The sequence below is a fragment of the Phyllostomus hastatus genome, unplaced genomic scaffold (assembly GCF_019186645.2).
Source record: "Phyllostomus hastatus isolate PE091 unplaced genomic scaffold, TTU_PhHast_1.1 phas_contig_58, whole genome shotgun sequence".
In the NCBI taxonomy this organism is placed as follows: Eukaryota; Metazoa; Chordata; class Mammalia; order Chiroptera; family Phyllostomidae; genus Phyllostomus; species Phyllostomus hastatus.
This window is the reverse complement of record NW_025333916.1, coordinates 31,941,955-31,963,275: the sequence shown is the minus strand read 5'-3', so window position 1 is coordinate 31,963,275 and position 21,321 is coordinate 31,941,955. Positions and strand designations below refer to the sequence as shown.

The 21,321-nt window shown below is 38.0% G+C and overlaps 1 protein-coding gene across 7 annotated transcripts in view; it reads right to left on the bottom strand.

Annotated features, from left to right (window-relative positions):
• The window catches only part of PDE4D (phosphodiesterase 4D), a 1,296,708-nt gene that overhangs the window by 172,431 nt on the left and 1,102,956 nt on the right, over positions 1 to 21,321 (bottom strand). For all 7 annotated transcript variants that reach the window (XM_045847957.1, XM_045847956.1, XM_045847958.1 and 4 more), the window contains one exon: positions 3,617 to 3,653. In XM_045847957.1, coding sequence (XP_045703913.1) covers positions 3,617 to 3,653 — 37 coding nt within the window. The remainder of the gene's footprint in view (positions 1 to 3,616; positions 3,654 to 21,321) is intronic.

Here is a 21,321-nt window from a genome sequence, read left to right as displayed (position 1 = left end):
TAACTCTCCGTACTTCCACAGGAGAATTCTAGTTGACTTGGAGTTTTACAAGGTAGTCATAACAAATGATGGGGCTGATGGGTCCAGAGGCAGCTGCCTGTGAAGCCGCGGTCCCCACACTTCACCAGTGTAGCAGCACCTCCTTGGCGTCCCTTGGTCCCCTGCAAGAACTCCGGCCGAACTGTTACTGCCTCCTTGGGAGGAAAAGGCCAGCTGCCGAGTGGTGGGACATGGCGCAGCCCTGGGAGTCCTCTCAACACCCAGCTGTCACGCCAAAGGAAATTCCCACACCAAAAGATTTTGGCATAAACATAGAATATTTCAAAATGGAAAAAAAAATCAAGTGTTTAAAGCTGTCATTTTTTCTGAAGATCAAGATTCTGAACTTATAGAAGACTTATGTTCCACATAAGAAATTGAAAGTGGAAGAGAGCTTAGTTTAAACACACCAGCAGGAATTTGTAACCCTGACAGGGCTGTGGACATGGGAATAGAACATGGAGGGTCCCTTCTGAAGACTGTGTCCACCCCAGATGATTTAGGTTTCAGCCCTGTCCTTGTAAGTGGAATATATACTCGTATGATGCTCTAAACTCTCTTCTAATTTAGTGTATTCTCTTGTGTCACAGGAAACCACGACTGGAGAAAAAATGAAGGGTCCTTTCATGATTTGGAGATGCACTCAGGAATAATGGGACCGAGTTCTCAAGAAGAGGCAGAGAGTGAGATGGATTTGGGAGACCTTTGTTTACTGTAGACCATGGGAAGCTCATTTTTAAGAATGTTAGTAAAGAAAATACACACAGGAAAAGAAGCCTGAAGGGATATGAAGTAAAATATCAGTACTAGTTATTGTGGGGTTTAGAATTATGGGAAATTTTCTTTTATTCCTTTTGCTTATTTTTCTTTTCTAAACTTTTTATGCCCCCCAAATTATTTTGAAGGCAATATGGCTTTTTCACCAGAAGAAGTTAGTGTGAAATTCTAAACCCCAAACCATGCCGGGAAAAGGGGAGAATTTTTGGCCTATCTGAACATGGCCCTGAGTGACTGGTCTTCTGTCCATTGGCAAAAGCAACTATGGTGTGTTAGGCTAAACACTGTTGGTATCACCTCGAGTGACATAAACATCTTATATTTTAAGCATTATAATATTCTCATTCAGTGGTGCCTATTTTATCTTGTATCGAAAACTTGAGGAGTTATTGGTTAGGTCAACAAAAGAAGGGAGTTGTGCCCAATGGGGCTAAACAGAAAGCAGCTGGCTAACCGGGACTTCTTTCTTATCTGGTTTCCCAGAGATGATCTATCAGTGGTGAAATCATTCAAGGTTTAACATGCCTTTAAAAAAAATTATTCTACTAGAGATTTCTATAACACATAGCTTAGAAAAATGCCATTTGTGAAAACTGTGATGAAGCCACTTAAAAAGAATCTGCAGGTCTGGGGCAACGATCACCTTCTTTCAGGAGTTATGAGTCATTAAGCTAATCACAAGCAAACTCTCCCGAATACATTCCGGAATTATCATCAGGCATCAGATATGCCAGTATATTACACAGAGGTGGTTTATATTTAAAGTTCTAATGTCTGAGGGTATTAAGCATGCACATTTATTTACACAGTTTACTAACACAGACTAAGTGATATTTTACAAATATATGAGTATATATATTTCTCAGTATATTGAACTTCCACACATTTTTTAGAGATTATAGGTAGACTATAGAAAATGTCTGATTATGTAAAAGAGTGGATTTTCTTAGAATTTAAGAGTACTGATGATAAGAACTGAGTCAAATTTATTATAAATTAATAAATACTACTTGAAGGAAGAAGGTATCATATACAGAATAGTTTTTTCATTTTTTACTACGTATTTAAATATGTTTTTGTTATCACTACACCTAGAGATTTTAGTTACAAGCAAGAATAGCTACCTGAATAAACTCAAGTTGGAATGATTACTTCTATATTTGGTGATGGTTGTTTATATTAGTTTGCCTGATTTTATCTTTTCATTCAGTTCCCAGCTCTTAGAAATAAAATTATGGGTTCTCACTAGTAAGCAATTAAAAATCCTTAGCTTTACATGATTTTGCTGTCACAAAATACGATTAAAACATGTTAGTAAATTTTTTTTGAACACAGAAATATAGTTACTAGAAATAATTTATAATCTCTAGTGAAACCTTAAGCCATCACGACATGAACCTTCTGAAAGGGATGGTGGTTTTATTCTACTTGAATTGCCTTCATTAATTAAAAAGATCACTTGATGCAGTTGTGTTGTTTATGGATTCATTGAATATTTTATCTAAATTATAGCAATTAAAAATTTCAGAAAACTTGTAAGAGTGAAGGGATCATACATAATTCTACTATCCAAACATTGCCATTATGCATTTTTAAAAACAATCCTTGTTATGACATTTTAGAAATGAAGGAGCCCTTACTGATAACACTAGAAATTGTGCGGGAACTTTACAAGCCTGGTGCTATTTCGATCTCTTAACAACTTTATGAGGTGAGTACTCTCGGAACTGTCATTTAGGAGGAAACCGGGTCCGGAAAAATTCAGTGAGTAGCCCAAGGCCGTTCACTTAGCAAGAGGGGGAGATGGGGTTGAACTGGGGCCTATCTTTCTACAGCCTAGCCCTCCAATTTCACCAAAGGGAAAAAAGAAGTCCTCGAGAAGTTAAATTAGTTGCCCAAGGCACCAGAACTAGTCAGATATGATGATTATTTGTTTATAACTTCTCTGGATCACTCAAATTCTAATATTTAGCATTTCCTATTAACAGTCAATGTTGGCTTTAAACCTGTTTCATGCCTCAAATTAAATCAGTTTTATCCCATTCTGTCCTAAGTCTGTTTATACCAGAAGCTCTCAACTTTCCTGGACAAATACTGGGGCCTTTAAAAATATAAGCACTTGGATCCAATCCTGAAATTTTTGAATTCACTTGATCAGGGGTGAACCCTAGAATGAAAGCTTTCTAGGTGATTCTGATGCATAGCGAGGGTTGAGGGGCACTGGTCTATACAAAACATATCTGGTCATCAACCATTTGATAGATATTTCAAAATGCTCTAGATCATTTTATCACCTTCCAGTATTTATGCTGTGTGTGTTTAAAATATTTTCGTGATGTATATGCCTGCAAGGAACAAATGAACACAAACACACCACTCGGTCCATCTTTGTACGAACAGCACAGAAAAAGAGGAAGGTATAAATGAAACATCAGGTTGAATGGAATATTCCATTTCAAGCACTGACCGCGTACCTAATTATACTAAATGTAATTTAATCTTCTTTATAGCCTTCTGCTTCCAGTGCTATGTCAGTAAAGAAAGTATGGTCCCACTGAAATATGTCACTTAGGTAATTTGTAATGTGAAGCAAAGAAACTCTTCAGGTCTATGGGTTTATAGGAAACAAACCAACATGGTCAAGGTCACATTCTCTAGAATTGCCTTTGAACTACTTGAATGAACCAGAGAATTTGCACTTGTACTTGTGTTTGATTGCAAATTAAGTTAAGAACAAGAACTCATTTCCCAAATTAAATTTTCAAATGAGAAACTTGTCCATTCACCAAACTCTGCTTACCTGAGCAAATGGAGTCACAATCAAGTCATCCCCGTGTCTGAAAAAGAAACCAAAGCCGGTGTTAGGAGTTACTGATAACTCTATGACCACTTTTGATCGATATTAAATGGTAAGTTCCACTTTCATAAATTTCTATAGAGAATTACAGCAATTCCATTCTTATTCTTCAGCATATGTTCTTCCTAGCCACAAGGAGTGAAAAGATGTCTTCTGGGATGTTAACCATTGTCCAGTTCCCTGGGTAAAAGAGGGGCGTCTTGATCATCAGCCAAGGTCACTGTTGCTTACGAAGCACACGGAATATGCAATAGCAGAGGCGGAGTTCCGGCAGTGGGGCCTGAGTTTTACTCTTGGCCTCTTACTGTAGTTATCAGGAAAGCGAGCTGTGGAAGGAGCTAGCAACTGCGGTGGTTTCAGTGAGAGGCCCCTGGACCATCTAACATTTGAAGGTGATGAGCGCTGAGTGTTCTACATCACCCTGTGCGAGTCTTGGACAGCCTGGGAACTGTGGACAACATGGGACTGCATCACACACTAATAAAAACCCAGTACGACTCTTCCACTGACTCACGCCCCAGCAGCTGTAATTACGGGAGAATGTCACCCCGTATGTGCTGTTGCTGCAGCAACCTCGGCTGTACACCATGCCCGGGGATGCAGGAGCGAGGTGTCAGCATGACGGGTCTCAGAGGGACAGGGGAAGGCAAAGAAAGCTGTGCAACATTTCACTCAGAGGAAAGTGTGAAACCGAGGCCCCGAGTTCTTTTGTGCTATTTCTTAGCATGAATAATTTGTGAGGATTTTCCAAATCTCCATGGGACATTTCTTGATCTGGCCAGCTGAAGCTCTTTAATCAAACGTGAAGGCGATTATTCTACACAGAAAGCTGAACATGAACCTCACTGAGAAAGAACACTGCAACTGAACCATTCGGTCACTCACGTCCAACCCTTTGCAAAGGGCCTAAACCAGCACTCGGGATAACTTCACCGTATGGAGGACGTTAGTAAACAGATCATCGCCAATGATTAGACCAGTTGTTATGATCGCCACCAAATTACACAGAGATCGTGAAACTCAAAGTGTGGGAAAATAAAAGCAGAAAAATGTTGGAACACTATTTAAAGGAAACCTATGTTATTTTGCACCCTCTAAGTTTCAGAATTACATTTTTTGAGGGGCACCTGTTCTTTGTAGAGATTATTCAGATAGCCACAATTAAAGTAATACAAAACTTAGATATTGTCCCAAGGTACAGTGTTTTATCCATTTTATTCTTTGTAACTGCTGGACTGTGAAGGTTATTTTCTAAAAACTAAGTCACCTTGATCAGGGCACATCATGCCTGGAAATTAATCCCTAGAAATAAGTCTCCTTTTTTTTACATGAATCACATTGGATTTGAATCACTCTAAGCCAAAAAGGGCGTGAATGTTTATTAAAACACTTAATTCTCTCTTTGATTATATTTCATTCCCAAGAACTATAGAAAACATATTTAGAATACATAATATTTAGGATAATTTATGACTCTTGCTTTCTTTCCCTGTCAAAGCATAAAGAGAGACAGTTACAATTTTAGTGAGAGGAGATTTCATTCTTTTAAATTACTCAGAAATTGTTTTTGCCAAATATCTCTATTGTCTCATTTTGGTAACAGTATAATTATTCCTAGCATTTCGGTGGCAAATGTTCTCAATAAATGGCAGGCTACATACCATATCTTCTTTTTCTCAAAAATTATGTAATGCTTACATTATCTTTGAATATATACTGAGTATAAAATTTTTAAATCTTGGTCTCAGTCTGTACTTCAATATCAGGTGTCTTTTTAAAACCCACTATTAGAAGTATAGAATGTATGTAATATATATATATACACATTATTTTGTGCATGGAAGAAAAGAAATATAAATGCATTTTAATTGTATCCTATAGTTTACTTATAGTAATAAAAAATAGATCTGGTGGCTAAAATTCAGAGAAAATCATTCTGTTACATACATTTGGCTTAAAGTATGTGTGAGTCGTAATGAATTGAATTAAAAGGAATGAATGATACACACACCAAAAAACCTGTGTTAGAAAATGATTCTGAAGTGCTGCCCTTAAACAATTTCCCCAACAGGAAACACTTTAAAAAGGGAAACACCTAGGTAACTGAAGCATTAGAAGGGATATACCACCACACAGGAAGAACACTGTTGCTTCCTAAAATGGGAAGAGACCGTAAGGAACTCCTGTAAATTGGCGAGAACTCAATGCAAATTCGTGCAGTTTTCTCTGCCTGGAGACCTGAAATTGTTCCTCCTGGTGACATGACTTCCCTGGAGAGAAGGACTGTGTTTTGCCGTGTATAATGTGCACTTCCCCCCACAAATTTTTTAGGAAAAAATAAGATACACATTATACATGGGTAGTCCCTGATATATCTTGTATCTCTTTTTGTTTTGTAATTATTTGTTACATAATATTTCTTATACCATAATATGTTCAAACATAAATGCTAAAATTCTTTATAATACAAAAAACCAAGCATTCAAATATAAATAAATAAATAAATAATTGAATGAAAAAATTAAAATGAAAGATTTTTTTCCTGAAAGTTTGGGCTAAAAATGTGGGTGTGCAGCATACATGGGAGCACATTATACACAGCAAAACACTGTGCCATATTGTCTTTCATTTAAATGCAAATAGCCATGTAAACAAACAACAAACTTTAACAAAAAAATCAACTGGGATATGCTTTAGGGGAAAATCACCTTTTTTAAAGAATTGGAGTAGTTACTGGGCACAGCTGGGGAAAGAGTGAGGGCTGGGGCGGGCGGGGTCATGAAAAGAGTGCTTTTGACGAGGGTGTGTGTGTGTGTGTGTGTGTGTGTGTGTGTGTGTGTGGGTTTGTGCGCACATGTGTGTATGGATGTAATGAGACTGGTACTCTGGTGCCAGTCAGAGCAGAGCCAGTGCCATCCAGGCTGGTCTCTGGCCTCATGGTGTGGAAGGCGGTGCTCAGTCACCTGCCCCGGTCACCATCGGCTAAACCAGAGCCACCTCCTCCAGCCCTGGGTTTGGAGGGGGGCTGCTTCTCCCCCACCCTCTGCAAGAACTTGAATTACCCAGAAATTGTTTCTGACAAATATCTCAATTGTCTCATTTTGGTAATAGTAAAATTATTTCTAGTGTTTCAGTGGCAAATGTTCTCAGTAAATTTAGGGCAGGTTATATACTATATCCTTTTCTTGCTGAGTGCATCTGAGCCAGCACTGCTGGAGGAAGGGGAAGAGAAGGCTTAAAGTGCGATGCTGAATTTTCTTTTTCCAAAGTGGAATGACACTAGCTAGGGTCAAGAAAAATCCCTCTGCTTTTGGCCATCCTTCCCCTACTCGTATATTATTTACTGCTTTACTCTTCTACCCTCATTCTTTCCGTAACAGAAGGCCAAAAACATGAAAGATGGTGAAGGGATTAACCAGAGAACATTTATGCATGACTCATGGACCCGGACAAGGATACAGGGATTGATTTAGGGAGCGAAGTGGGTGGGGGCTGGGTGGAGGTGGGGGGAGGGGAGAAAAAAGCAAAAAGTGGAAACAACTTTAATTATTAATTGATCACATAATTAATATGCAATAAATTAAATCAATACTTTAATTATGCCATTAAATTATTACTTAATGACATAAACAATAATTTTTTAAAAAAGCTAAAGGAGAACAATCCTAAAGCAAACCCTCTAACAGAGACCTCATTGGGATCCAGAAACTATTCAAGTACTTAAATGTGAAGAAGCCCTTGTCATCTTACAAAATAAAATAAGCTCAACCAATAGCATCACCTGAAAATATAATATTGGGAACTAGTTCAGGATTTTGTTGAAACACACTAGGCAGCAACCTTCCCATACTTTATTATTTATTACCAAACCAGAAGGCAAAGGAGATGCAGGTGATTAGAAGAAAGCTTATACCTCATGGGGCAAAGAACCCTAATCCTGTGACATAATAGCCTTAGTGGTGACAAAGTAGCTGCCGCCTCTGAACATCACGCATCACATATTTTAGCATGACAAGCGGTTTTATGAACCCGCGCTTTGAAGAGGAGCCATGGGCTGAGGCTGACTTTCTCAATCCAATCTGGTGAAAACTTTTCCATCTTCTGTGCTTCACTCTCTCTTGCTACGGAACTATAAAGAAACTCTCTTCTGGAGTTTGTCAATAAGATTGGCGAATTGATAAACATACAGAAAATTGGTATTTTGGTATTTTGAAATACTGGTGTCTTTCTTTGCTTCCACTCAAAACTATCACGCATTTATCAATTCCCCCTTGACTCACCTCTGTTAGAATGATAAGGAAGCAAGTACATTCTCACCTTTAACATCTAACACACGTTTCCGGGCGCCACGGCCATTTGACAACACTCAAAAATTAGCCGCAGGAGGATCGGACCTACTGGCCACCCCACTCCCCTGTGCTCTGAAGTACAGATGTGAAACGGACACATACGTGACACCATGCACTTGATCTTTTCAACATAATAGGCATATTTTGAATGGAAAACACAAATTAACTGTATAAACTGAGAAATACAGAAGGACTTAAAGAACCACCTGAAGATAACTGTTGGTAATGTTTTCCTCCTGGATGTACGCGAGCGCATGCATGTTACACATGATTTGTATGGGATGCCTGATTTCTTACACAATTAAAATCATGCTGTATGTTCCATTGTGTATCTTGCTTTTAATATTAAACATAGAATCATGAAATATTTTGTCTGCCTTTATATTTTTAAAGCATTTTAAATGATTCCAGTCTAAAATTTTCAATTAGCTCTCATTTAATACATTTTAAATGTATAAAATGTAGGTGCTGCCCTGGCTGGCATGGCTCAGTGGATCGAGTGCCAGTCTGTGGAACAAAGTCACTGGTTTAATTCTTCGTCAGGGCACACGCCTGGGTTGTGGGCCAGGTCCCCAGTGGGGGGTGTGTGAGGCAACCACACATTGATGGTTCTCTCTCTCTCTTTCTCCCTCTCTCCTCTCTCTCTAGGAATGAATAAAAACTTTAAAAAATATAAGTGCTGATTTTATTTTAAAATTAAAAAATTAAATAATTGCATGAATTGCTCAGATTCATTATTGTTCATTTATTCTGTCTAATAAAATGCTACATGAGAAATTAGGATCACTGAATACTAAATTCATAAGGATGTTGAAAATTTTCTTATTACCACTTTTAATTAAAATCTTGAAACTATGGTTTCAGACAATAAAAGTATTCCGGAAAATTTGGCTACCTAGCACACTTTGCAAAACCAAATTATATTTTTCCATAGATTTCATTTTGAAAAGATGATTTATTTTTCTAGAAAACAATGGTGGCTCCAAGAAATCATAAACGTCATGTTTAAGAATATAATGAACACTTTAAAATTACTTATGAAGAAGGCATTATGATTTTAATTAACTGCTAGTAGACAAAACATATACTGCTAAAACACACCAACAAACAACAAATGAAAAACTGCCCCACTGGTTTCAGGTTAACCTGAGGACATGGCTCCTCCATGCTGTTTGGCCTTTTAATTTAGAACTACTTCCATTGTAAGCCAAGAAAAAATTAAGCGACACCTCCATTTAGGAACCCCAGGGAATGAAGCTCCTGCTTAACAAAGCCAATCCTAGCCAGCTTGAATGTGGTTTTCCTTTTTAAAGCTCTTGTCACCTAGAATTAAAGAAATCCATTTAACACAAAAGCTTAGTCCTCTGGTCGAAAGTCACACCTACCAAAATTTACATTTTGGCAAGAATATCCAGCAACGTTTTACTGAGATCCAAAAATAATGTAAATTACTACAGAGCAAAATTAAAGCAGTTCTTTACTGTGTACGGTAGTATCTTCCAGTGTGAAATGTTTCCATGTTAAACTCACATCCATTTGTTTGCATCTACACATACAGTTTTGACAGTTTTTTGATAATGCTAATCACAGCTGTTAGTCATAAAGTTGGAATGTTTACCTCATTTGAATATAAATACAAAAATCTTTGTACTTATGTTCCATACTAGCACAAAAAGGGGAAACCAATATATAACGATTTCCTCAATGTTTTACAGATAAATAAGCTAATACCCCGTTCTGCAGAAACAGATGAATGAGGCCATCCAAGTTCTTAACCTTCTGTGGGAAAGGCTTCGCTTCTGTACCTTTAACCTTTCTTTGCCCTAATAGAACTGAGTGGTAGCTTGTCCTAAAATCTCTTTCACTGATGTCTTGCAAAGTAACTTAATATCTGCTTGGCTTTAGCACTGAAACTCTTAGAATATGTTACCATTATTTTTTATTTCTTAAAACCAACTTTTAATATAATTACTTTTAAAAATCAGAGTACATAATCCAAAAAATATATAAATAATATGGTAATAATTACAAATGATTTTAATTATTATAAAACAATAATGACAACTGACATTGAATGATTATTACCTGCCAGGCACTATGCAAAGCACTGCCCACTGATCATCTCGTACTAAATTCTTTCTGCAGGTGAGGGAAGGGGTCCGAGAAGGACCAAAGGCCACAAGCTTGTGAAGCAGTGGGGCCAGGATTCAAATTTAGGCAACGTGACTTCAGAGGCTCTGTGCTGGACACTTTGCAGTTCTGCATCTTGAATGCACTTACCAGTGCCCAAAGCACATCCCAAACAATGCGCAATCTTAATACATTTCATGCAGGTGATATGTGTGATAAATACAATAGCAGAGTTACATATACATGCAAGAGAAAAACATCAAAGCATCACCAATGATATACAAAAAAACAAGCTCTGCCTATCCACTAAGTTTCATGTCCTACAACCCTAAAATAAAATAATAAATACAATGAAATGAAATAATTTTTGTTGCTCACTCAGGTGAGAGTCTGGCTGATAGTTAAGTGTCATATGTCCATACTCAGAATACAGCAAGACTGTACGCATGTCATATGTCACAAAGGCCTCTGAAGATGGTATTCATGTACATGCATATTTATATTTAAATATCTATACAAATGTGTCATGTGTGCACATGTGTATGTGTGTTTCTGCCGTTTCTATTTCAAATGAGGGAGGAAAGCTGCTGTGGGGAAAAACACCACCACCATCCTTAGTATCATGAGAATTTACTCTATCATTCTGCCCATACTACTCAATGGAAAAACTCTTTCAAGGTCATCTGCTCTACACACATTACATTCTAAGGTGCACAGGGCCCAGCAGAAGTAATGCCACCGAGTGTGGTTGGGAGGGTACATGGATGTCTGCACAAGATGGACGGCAATTTGAACATTTCACCTACAATGTCATATGGTGTGCTTGAGTGTGATATTGTTATGTTACAGAAATATGTGCTTGTGATTTTGTAATAAAAGATTTTCATGTAATAAAAGGGGGTTATTTGTGCTGGACCCTGTATTTTGTCTGCTTAAAAACATGACACGATGTGTCAGTGCCGTGTCATTGACTGTAACAAATGTACCACTAGGGCAGGAGGGCGGGAGTAGATGGGAAACCTCTGAACCTTTCTCGTAATTTTGCTACGAATTTAAAACTGCTCCAAAAAGTAAAGTCTTAATAAATTGAAAAACAAAAATCAGAGAACTTTAGAAATAGATGTGACCTGAGAAATTACTTAGTCTTCTGAAATTTAAATAATTTGCTTAATTCTTATTAACATTTTAAGAATTAAATACTGGCCTGATCTTGGCCAAAAAATAAAATAAAATAAACCCTAAAACAATAGCCCTCAATTGTGGCCCCTGTCACATATACTGGTGATAAAGCAAAGGGAACTGGAGTTAGTGCAACGTAAGCAAAAAATTCTGTACTCTGAAGTGTAATCTGTTTTTTTTCCTGTCAGAAACAAAGCTCCAGGTTTGATTGAGAAGGCACATGATGCCACCAACCGCCCTCAGGCGTGTCAGTTATGTGATGTCATGAAAGACGGTTTGTTTTCAAGAGTATCTATAAGAACATTTTCCAGTTTCGGTCAGTTAAAAATGGCTTCACACACATGTGTAGACACACTCACTAAGCATATGTAGTTATTTTGTTTACTAAAAGCCGATACAATAGACTTCCAGGAATGATAATGCCACCAATTATTGTCACGTAGCTCTGAGTGCTGACTTCCATGATGAAGAAGGAAGGGGACAAGAGCTCAGAACACAGCAAGCTCCCACCAGTGTCCTCCCCTCGTGTCCCAGGAACAGGTTCTTTTGTCACAGGTTATGTTATCTGACAGGTCCATTCTTAGTGTCAGTGGCCCTAACCTCTTGGTTTTTCTCCAGGATGTGTTCCTGGGGAAAAGATTTATGTATACCTAAGACAACAATATTTTTAAAGATCTCCATGTGGTAAAAAGATAGATTAAAAGGAAGTGCATGATCAAACAGAGAGGAGTGAGCACAGTGTGTTTATGCATGCCTACTATGTACTAGACACTGTGCTCTACTGATACTGGTAGTTAAATCTGATGGCTCTGCATTGCATGGATGCTCATATTCCCATTCTAAGGTAAGGAACTAGGCTCTGAGAACTAAGTCTCCTTGGTGATCATGCCCTTGGCAAGTGGCAGAAGTCAGTAATTTCCAAATGTCAGGCTAAGATCTGGTGCTTGCCCAAAATATATAAAGAACTCACATGACTCCACACCAGGAAGACAAACAACCCAATTAAAAAATGGGCGAAGGACTTGAAGAGACACTTCTCCAAGGAGGACATACAAAAGGCCCAGGGACATATGAAAAGATGCTCAGTATCACTAGCTATCAGGGAGATGCAAATTAAAACACAATGAGATACCACTTCACACTGGTCAGAATAGCCATCATAACCAAATTAACAAACAACAAGTGCTGGTGAGGTGGTGGAGAAAAGGGAACCCTAATACACTGTTGGTAGGAATGCAGACTGGTACAGCCTCTGTGGAAAACAGTATGGAATTTCCTCAAAATTCTAAAAGTTGAACTGCCTTTTGACCTGTTGATTCCACTGCTGGGATTATACTCTAAGAATCCTGAAACACCAATTCAAAAGAAGCTCTGCACCCCTATGTTCATAGCAGTACAATTTATAATAACCGAGTGCTGGAAACAGCCTAAGTTCCCATCAGTAAATGAGTGGATCAAAAAACTGTGGTACACTTACACAATGGAATTCTATGCAGCAGAAAGAAAGGAGCTCCTACCCTTTGCAACAGTGTGGATGGAAATGGAGAGCATTATGCTAAGTGAAATAGGCCAGGTGGTGGAAGACAAATACCATGTGATCTCACCTATAAGTGAAACCTAATTGACAAAATATAACAAGCAATAAGCAAGCAAAATATAACCAGAGACACTGAAATAAAGAACTAACTGCCAGTAACCAGAGAGGAGTATGGAGTGGAGTAACAGGGGAAAGGAGGGGAAGGGTTGTCAAGGAACATGTATAAAGGACCCATGGATAAAGACAATGGCAGGGAGGATTGAATGCGGGGGGTGGGGGTGGGTAGGGCGGAGGAGAGTAATGGGGAAAAATGAGGACAACTGTAATTGAACAACAATAAAAAAATGGAAGGAAAAAATAAAGTGATTGTGTGTATTGATGGAGATTTTCTCTCTAACGTACTTTCCCTGGCAAAGGGAGCAGTTAGTACCTGTGGTCAGTCTCCCAGGGGGTTTCAGGAGGCCCACTGAGTCATGAAACCCTACCACATGGAGATGTGCAGTGTAGCTGGACTTAAACCCGGCGTTTAAAACACGTTCAGTTTGCACTGCACCACGCTGCTTCCTGCAGGCTCAGGTGGACCCAGCTCTTCTGAAACCACAGGTAAATATTACTCATATTCTAGACTCGAAAATGGCACTGTCCAACAGAAATTCTGCGGGAGGGAAATATCTTCTGTGTTGTCCGCTATCCACAGGCCACACGTGGCTACTGGGCACCTGAATGTGGCTGGTGCAACCGAGGAACTGGTTTTAACTTTTACTTAATGTTAGTCATTTACATTAGGAAGTCATATGTGACTAATGGCTGTCATGCTGACCAGTGCAGCTCTTGAGCAATCTTTACCAAACTCCAGTTATATGTCCTCCAAGAAAAGACAACATCTTACATAACTGGAAAAAACGTGCTTACTGTAAGCTTGGGGGCAAAAGAGCATTGACACATTAGTATCACAGAAACTCCCCATCGTTTGGCAAAAACCCTGAGCCAAAAGGTTTGCCCAGATGCCCATCAAGAAATTCCATTCTTTAAAGGAAAAAATATTTTAGTTTAGTTGCCTCACTTACTTATTACATTCTCATCCAGAGGTCACTGTACCTCCCAGCAAAGGCCACAGGTCAAAACCAGTATGATCAGGGTCCAGATACCTGGATCCTAATTCATGATGTGTGTGTGTGTGTGTGTGTGTGTGTGTGTGTGTGCGCGCACGCGCGCGCGCGCACGAGACACAACATTTTGTGGCAAAATTTTGTCATTTCTAAAACTGAGCTGATATTTTCCCTAGTTTCCTTATATGCTTGCTTTGAGGACAAATTCTTAAAATTTCATGGGAGAATTGTACATCAACTAAAAAGACTAGAGAGACATCAGGCAATTTTAAGAATGTATTCCTATATACATATTTCTCAGTCTGTACCAAATACTTGTCACAAAAGCTAAAGGTATCTATTTCATTCTTCAGAGCATCGATGAAGCTAAGCCACAAAGGTGGAAACATGATGAACCTTCTGAATATCCTGAACTTGAACTGATGACTCCTGGGTTTGTTCATGAACCTTTGAAACTTACTTTCATTACTTTCGAAGTGCTCCTGTGTTTGGAGAGCTGGCTTAGAGAAAAGCTGTCTGGCTGGGAAACGCCAAGTTCCTTGATAAATAGAACAAGCCAGGCTACATTTTAAAAATGCAAAACAAAACACCAAAATATACTGAATGAATAAACATTAGAAATATTACCTAATTTCTACAGTACATAGAATACACAACTGGAAACTCAAGATATTGAAGATAAAGAATGCACATAAAAAGAAAAAAAAACCCAAAAAAGTATGCAGTCAACATGAAATTGACTCCATGAGTTAGTGTAAAAGTCTTCATCAAATGCCTTCTTTTTCAGTGATTATAAGAATATATTCATGATAAAAAATAACCAGGATTAGATGAAAGTTTTATTTTAATGCACTTTTAAAAATCACTCAAGGGACCTTTGGATAACACATAATTGAGAATGCTTGTTTTGTGATTTTCCTGGGAAAAAAGCCCAAAACTAAAAAAACCCCAGAAAAATAAAAAAATAACCAGTCAAACACAAAACTAGCCATGGTGGAAATAACAAATTTGATTGGAAGTTCTCCTAAGTCCCAGAGGGAGAGTGGATATTGAAACGTGGAAACACGAGATCTGCATGCAGACTTGTTTTCTCTGGAAGTGAGACACTGTTTGTGGGATCATTCATAACATTTACTAGGAGGCAATGCCATTCACTGAATTGCTTAAGTAATTTCCTGTCAGTGCAGCCTCCCACATTCGCAGAGGTGCAAGCAGCTGTTGTTTCTCTTTCTGCTTTGAACTTGTCTGCTTTCAGTGAGAAGAGTGTAGGAATCAATGCCGTACATATGTTTAGACATACCTGCAGCAGTCAGTGGCAGCTGATTTTTTTTTCCACTTAGGTTCAGAAGAACACTGAAGTCTTGAAACAATTAAGGAGAGCTGACACAAAGCCTGAGAGAAAATGCAGTAAACAGATGGAACAATCGGGGATGTTTCTTCAGCAAATCTGACCAGCACCTCAAAGCCCGGTGTTTGCTGTTCCTGTGTTGGTTTTTCATGAAGGCTCTCTTCTGCTCTATCGGTAAAGCACATCTCTATGTTTCCTATTGCAGGCATGAAGTGAGGATGATTTACTAATACTCCTTAGTATTTCTTAGCTCACGAAACACATTACATAATTGTTCCAGCAGTGTGATTATTTTTCCTTACATGGCTTAGAAAACAATATAGAAGACATTAAGGAAAATTCACTAAGGATCCAACACTGACAAGCTAAATAAATACAGTGATTGATGTGCAAGTGAAATAGGGTTTATGTAGAAATCTCGGTATGATGGAGTAAGCCTCCTTTTTAATCTGTAATTTAAAATAGATAAATAAAGACAGAAATGCATGATCCAAACAGATTTTTTGTCTTGTTTTCATGGATCTATAGTCTCTCAGACAATACCCTGGTATAAAGTAGGTTTTATCAACAATTGCTAAATGAGCAAAAAAAAAAAATGATCCTCTCATTAAAAAACGAAGTCAATTAATACACTCCTCATTTGGGAAAACATCTAACAAACTCTATGACTGTCTTCTGAGCCGAAGCTGCCAGGAACGTCTCTTCTGCCTTATACAGGACTTTCAGATGCTGAATTTCGCCTAGTTCTGCAGAGTTTTAATTTCCAAGAGTTGCTTGCACATTTTCTTCTCAGTTCTCTGACCAATTTGCGCTTTTATTTTATTTTATTCTTAAAATGTAAATGAAAACCAAAGTTGATAGTGCAAGTAACTAATTTGGTCAAATGAATTTGGTCAGCTGGTACTTCTGTCTCCCAGCGGTCTTCCTGCGATAATAGAGCACTTTGTTTATGATGACATCACATTCTCCTGGAAATGATCGAAGTGTTTGTTGTGTTTTTTAAGAAAGGTAAGCTCTCAGGACCTTAGGTCGCTCATTTGTAAAATGACATAAAAATGTGCCTATCCGTGGGACCGTGGAAAGTATCAAACAAGATAGCAGAGGTAAGCACACTTGGGAAAGTGACAGTGACACACGCATGCAATGGATCTGTGGCCTTTCATCTTGTTTCCTCCTCGTGCCTCAGATGTGTAACCAGTATCTGTTCATAAAGGATAAGGTGAGGATGCCCTGTCTGTTTAAAAGTGATGGTTTTCCTTCTCACTTTTTCAAGAGATTAAATGGTTATATTTCAACTTAAAGAACATTTAAAGGGTTTCCAAAATATTTCATTCAAATAGATAATCACAAACTTTCCCTGGTGCTGTTTTTATCTGAAATTTCTGAAAGTTTTTTTCTCAATAGGGAACCTTAACTAAAACAATACGTATACAATCATCGAAAGCAATTAAAATATGTTATGTCATTCTCTATAAAGCACAGCTGAAATAGGCAGTGAACAATCTTCCCCAGGTTCCATGAACTAGGTGAGATAAGCAAATGGGGATTTGCATATGGCCACACCTGAGGTCAAAGAGAAGACATAATCCTTTACCGGTAGAAGATATGTGTAGTATCAGATTGAAGACTGGAATAGTAACTGTTTACTCTGTTCACCTTGCTTCTAGAGAAATTCATCTCCCTGGTAGAAAATGCTTTCCAGGGGTGAGTGTGACAGAAAAACCTGAAAGTTCGGATGAAAATATCCAGTGTGAACAGGAAAGCTGAACAAATCAAGTTATTATTTTTCAAGAACATATAAAATTGTATCATGGTCTGATTAAATTGGTCATTTTTATATCAGTTCTATCAGATAAAGCAAACTTTGAATGGGTGCATAAAAAAATGAAGGCATACACAAGTGTGCTTTGGAAAGAAAAGCTCTATTTACAAATGAGAAATCACAATTTTTTTCATAACATGCATATATTTACTCTTTACTAATGTAAGTCCAGGGTATAAAGGAAACAATCTACATACTTTATGCATGTAGGTATCTAAAAATCAATTTGCTATAATGGAAAAAAAATAGAGCACATAACTACATAAAACAGAGTCTACTAACTCATGAGTGTGTCTCTGGCTTCGGTCTAAAGCAAGCTGTTGTATCTCTGATGAAGCTGGAGGAGACAACTTCCAACCCCATCACTCGTCTGTCCTGCATTTTCCTACTCACCCCTATTCTGTTCCCTTTTTTGGTCTGCAGAGTGGCTCTTTCAAGCCTTTTCTCCTATTCTCAAGCAGCCTCATCCCTCTTTCCTTTAGTTGTTGGTGGTTATACTTTCTATTTGAATAAAAAACATGGATTATCAGCCATGAATTCTCTTAAGTATTTTCTCTTTATTCCCAAATTTGTCTTTCTTTTTTTCACCTGTGTTTTTCTTCTTTCTCCTTCCTAAATAATCCTGTCTCTGCTACTTTCCCAAGCTTCATCCCTTTACTTGAGCTCGTGATAACATTTTGTCAGGAGCTACAGCTCCACATAGTTTTCTTTCATTGTTGTGTCTTCACCTGCTTTTGGACTCAGGGTAATGCTGGCCTCATGAAACGAATTTGGGAGTCTTCCCTGTTCTTGTATTTTTTTGGAATAGTTTGAAAAGGATAGGAGTTAGCTCTTCCCTAAATGGTAAAATTTGCCTGTGAAGCCATCCAATCTAGGGCTTTTGTGTGCCCGGAGTTTTTTGATTACTGCTTCAATTTCACTAGTTGTTATCGGTCTATTCAGGCTTTGTGCTTCCTCCTGATTCAGTTTGGGAAGATTATATGTTTCTAGAAACTTGTCAATTTTTCCCAGGTTGTCAAATTTCTTGGCATATAGCTGTTTGTAGTAATTTCTTACAATCCTTTGTATTTCTGTGGTATTAGTTGTAATTTCTCTTCTTTCATTTCTGATTTTATTTATTTGGGTCCTCTCTATTTTTTTCTTGATGAGTCTGGTTAAAGGCTTGTCAATTTTGTTTATCTTTTCAAAGAACCAGCTTCTGAAATTATTGATCTGTCAAATTGTTTTTTCAGTCTCTGTCATTTAATTCTGCTCCGATCTTGATTATTTCCTTGTTTCTACTTGCTCCGCGCTTTGTTTGTTGTTCCTCTGGTTGGATTCTAGATGTTGGATTAGGTTGTTTATTTAAAATTTTTCTCTTTTTTTGGTAGGCCTGTGTTGCTATGAACTTCCCTCTCAGGACTGCCTTCACTGTGTCCCATAGGGTTTGAGCTGTTATGGGTTCATTTTCATTTGTTCCCCCAAACTTTTAGATTTCTTCCTGGATCTCATTATTAACGCATTCATTATTTAATAACATGTTATTGTATCTCCATGAATTTGAATGCTTTTGAGTTTTTTTCCTTAAGGTTGGTTTCTAGTTTCAAGTCATTGTGATCCAAGAAGATGCTAGATACGATTTCAATTTTCCTAAATTTATTGAGGCTTGTTTTGTGTCCTACCATGTGGTCTATCTTTGAAAATGCCCTATGTGCATTTGAAGAGAATGCATATCTTGTTTCTTTGGGGTGAAAGGGTCTGTACATATTAATTAAGTCATATTAATAAGTACATAAGTACATAAGTACATAAGTACATAAGTACATATGTACATAAGTACATATTAATCAAATTAACAGCATTTGATCTAGAGTGCTGTTCAATGCCACAATATCCTTGTTGATTCTTTGCTTGGAAGATCTATCCATTGTTGACAGTGAGGTGTTAAAATCCCCTACTCTGAGTTTGTTGCTGTCTAAATCTTTCTAGAAGTCCTCCAAGATTTTCCTTATATATTTGTGTGCTCCTGTGTTGGGTGCACATATGTTTACAAGGGTGATATCTCCTTGATGGATTATTCCCTTACGTATTATGAAATATCCTTCTTTGTCTCTTTTTATGGCCTTAATTTTGGAGTCTATTTTGTCTGATATAAGTATTACTACCTCAGCTTTTTTTAAATGTCCGTTTGCTTGGAATATTTTTTCCATCCCTTCACTTTCAGTCTATGTAGGTCTTTTGTTCTGAGGTGGGTCTCTTGTAGACAGCATATATGCAGGTCATGTTTTCTTGTCCATTCAGCTACACTATGTCTTGACTGGAACATTTAGTCCATTTACATTTAAGGTTATTATTGATAGGTGCTTATTCATTGCCATTTTTCCCTTTGTACCTGTGTTCCTCTCTCTCATTCTCTCTCTTTCATCTTCTTAAAGCAGTCCCTTTAGCATCACTTGCAGAGGTGGTTTGGAGGAGGTATATTCTTTGAGCCTTCTGTTGTCCGGGAAGCTCCATATTTGGCCTTCCATTTTAATTGAGAGCCTTGCTGAGTAGAATAGTTTTGGTTGCAGGCCTTTGGTTTTCATTACTTGGAATATTTTTTGCCATTCCCTTCTGGCTCATAGCATTTCCATTGAGAAGTCATCTGCTAGTCCTATTTGTGCTCCCTTTATGTTACTTCCTGTTTCTCCCTTGCTGCCTTTAAAATTCTCTCTTTGTCTTGGAATTTTGCCATTTTAACTATGCTGTCTCTTGCAGTGGGCCTCTTTGGGTTTATCTTGATGGGGACTCTCTGTGCTTCCTGGACTTGTGTGACTTTTTCTCTCATAAAAGTAGGGAAGTTTTCCATCATTACTTTTCAAACAGGTTTTCTATCACTTGTTCTTCTTCTCCTCCTTCTGGTGTCCCTTTTATATGGATATTATTCCGTTTCATACCTCCTGTAGTTCCCTTAACATCTGTTCATTCTTTTTAAATCTTGTTTTTGTTTTGTTGCTCTGTGAATTTTTTCCTACCTTGTCCTCCAGCTCACTGATTTGATCCTCTGCTTCATCTAGCCTGTTTTTAATTCCTTCTAATGTGTTCTTCATTTCAGATATCCTAGTCTTCATTTCTACTTGGCTCTTATTGATAGTTTCTATGTCCTTTTTCATGCTAGTGTAGTTTGCAGTAAGTTCCTGGTAGCTTCCCTGAAGTCCTTTGTAGTTCTCATTGAACTCATTGAGCATCCTTATAACTGCTATTTTATACTCAATGTCTGAGAGTTTGCTCACCTCAGTTTCATTTAGCACTATTTCTGGGGATCCCTCCTTTGCTTTCTATTGGGGGTTGTTTATTTGTTTCCCTATTTTAGGTGATTCTTCTTGTTTGTTTCTGCTTCTTAGGTTGATCTCCTTTGACTCCCTGTCTTTGAAGTATGACCTTCTATGGTAGGAGACCTGTGGGATTCTGTGGTGGAGTCTCCTTGATTTCTGCACTATATGGTCTTAGGATGCCTCTTATGACATTTAGGTGGCCCTTCTAGTTGTAATTGGGTTTTGGTTGTTGGATCATTCTTTGGTGGGTCCTTCCCTCCAGCTGACTGCCCACCACGTCTTGTATGCTCTTTTATAGGTGCTGCTAGAACAAAACTGAACATCCCAGGAAACAAACTCACACCTTCAAAATTAATCCCCATCCACAACTGCACTATCAAAAGCAAATAAGCCAGTATTAATAAAGGTGTAAGGAGATTAAGACTATTAAAGAAAAAATGAAAACGAGATGACTAACTGAAAGAAAAATGATTTTGAGATGGTAGAGGGAGGAGCAATAATATGAATAGGGAATAAGGACAAGGCAAAGAGAGAAAGAAAAATTTATATTGTGAATAAAAGGGAGGGAAGAAGGCAGAATGGAGTAAGAGAAAGGAAGTGTACAGTATTAAACTGAAACAGAAATTTAAAAAATAAAAATAAAAATAGCCCTGGCTGGTGTGGCTCAGTGGATTGAGTGCCAGACTACCAACCAAAGCGTTGTTGGTTTGATTCCCAGTCAGGGAACATGCCTGGGTTGTGGGTCAGGTCCCCAGTAGGGGGCGCTTGAGAAGCAACCACATATTGATGTTTCCCTCTCTTTCTCTCTCCCTTCCTCTCTCTAAAAATAAATAAATAAAATCTTGAAAAAAAAAGTCAAAAAGTGAGAGAGAGAAGAAAAA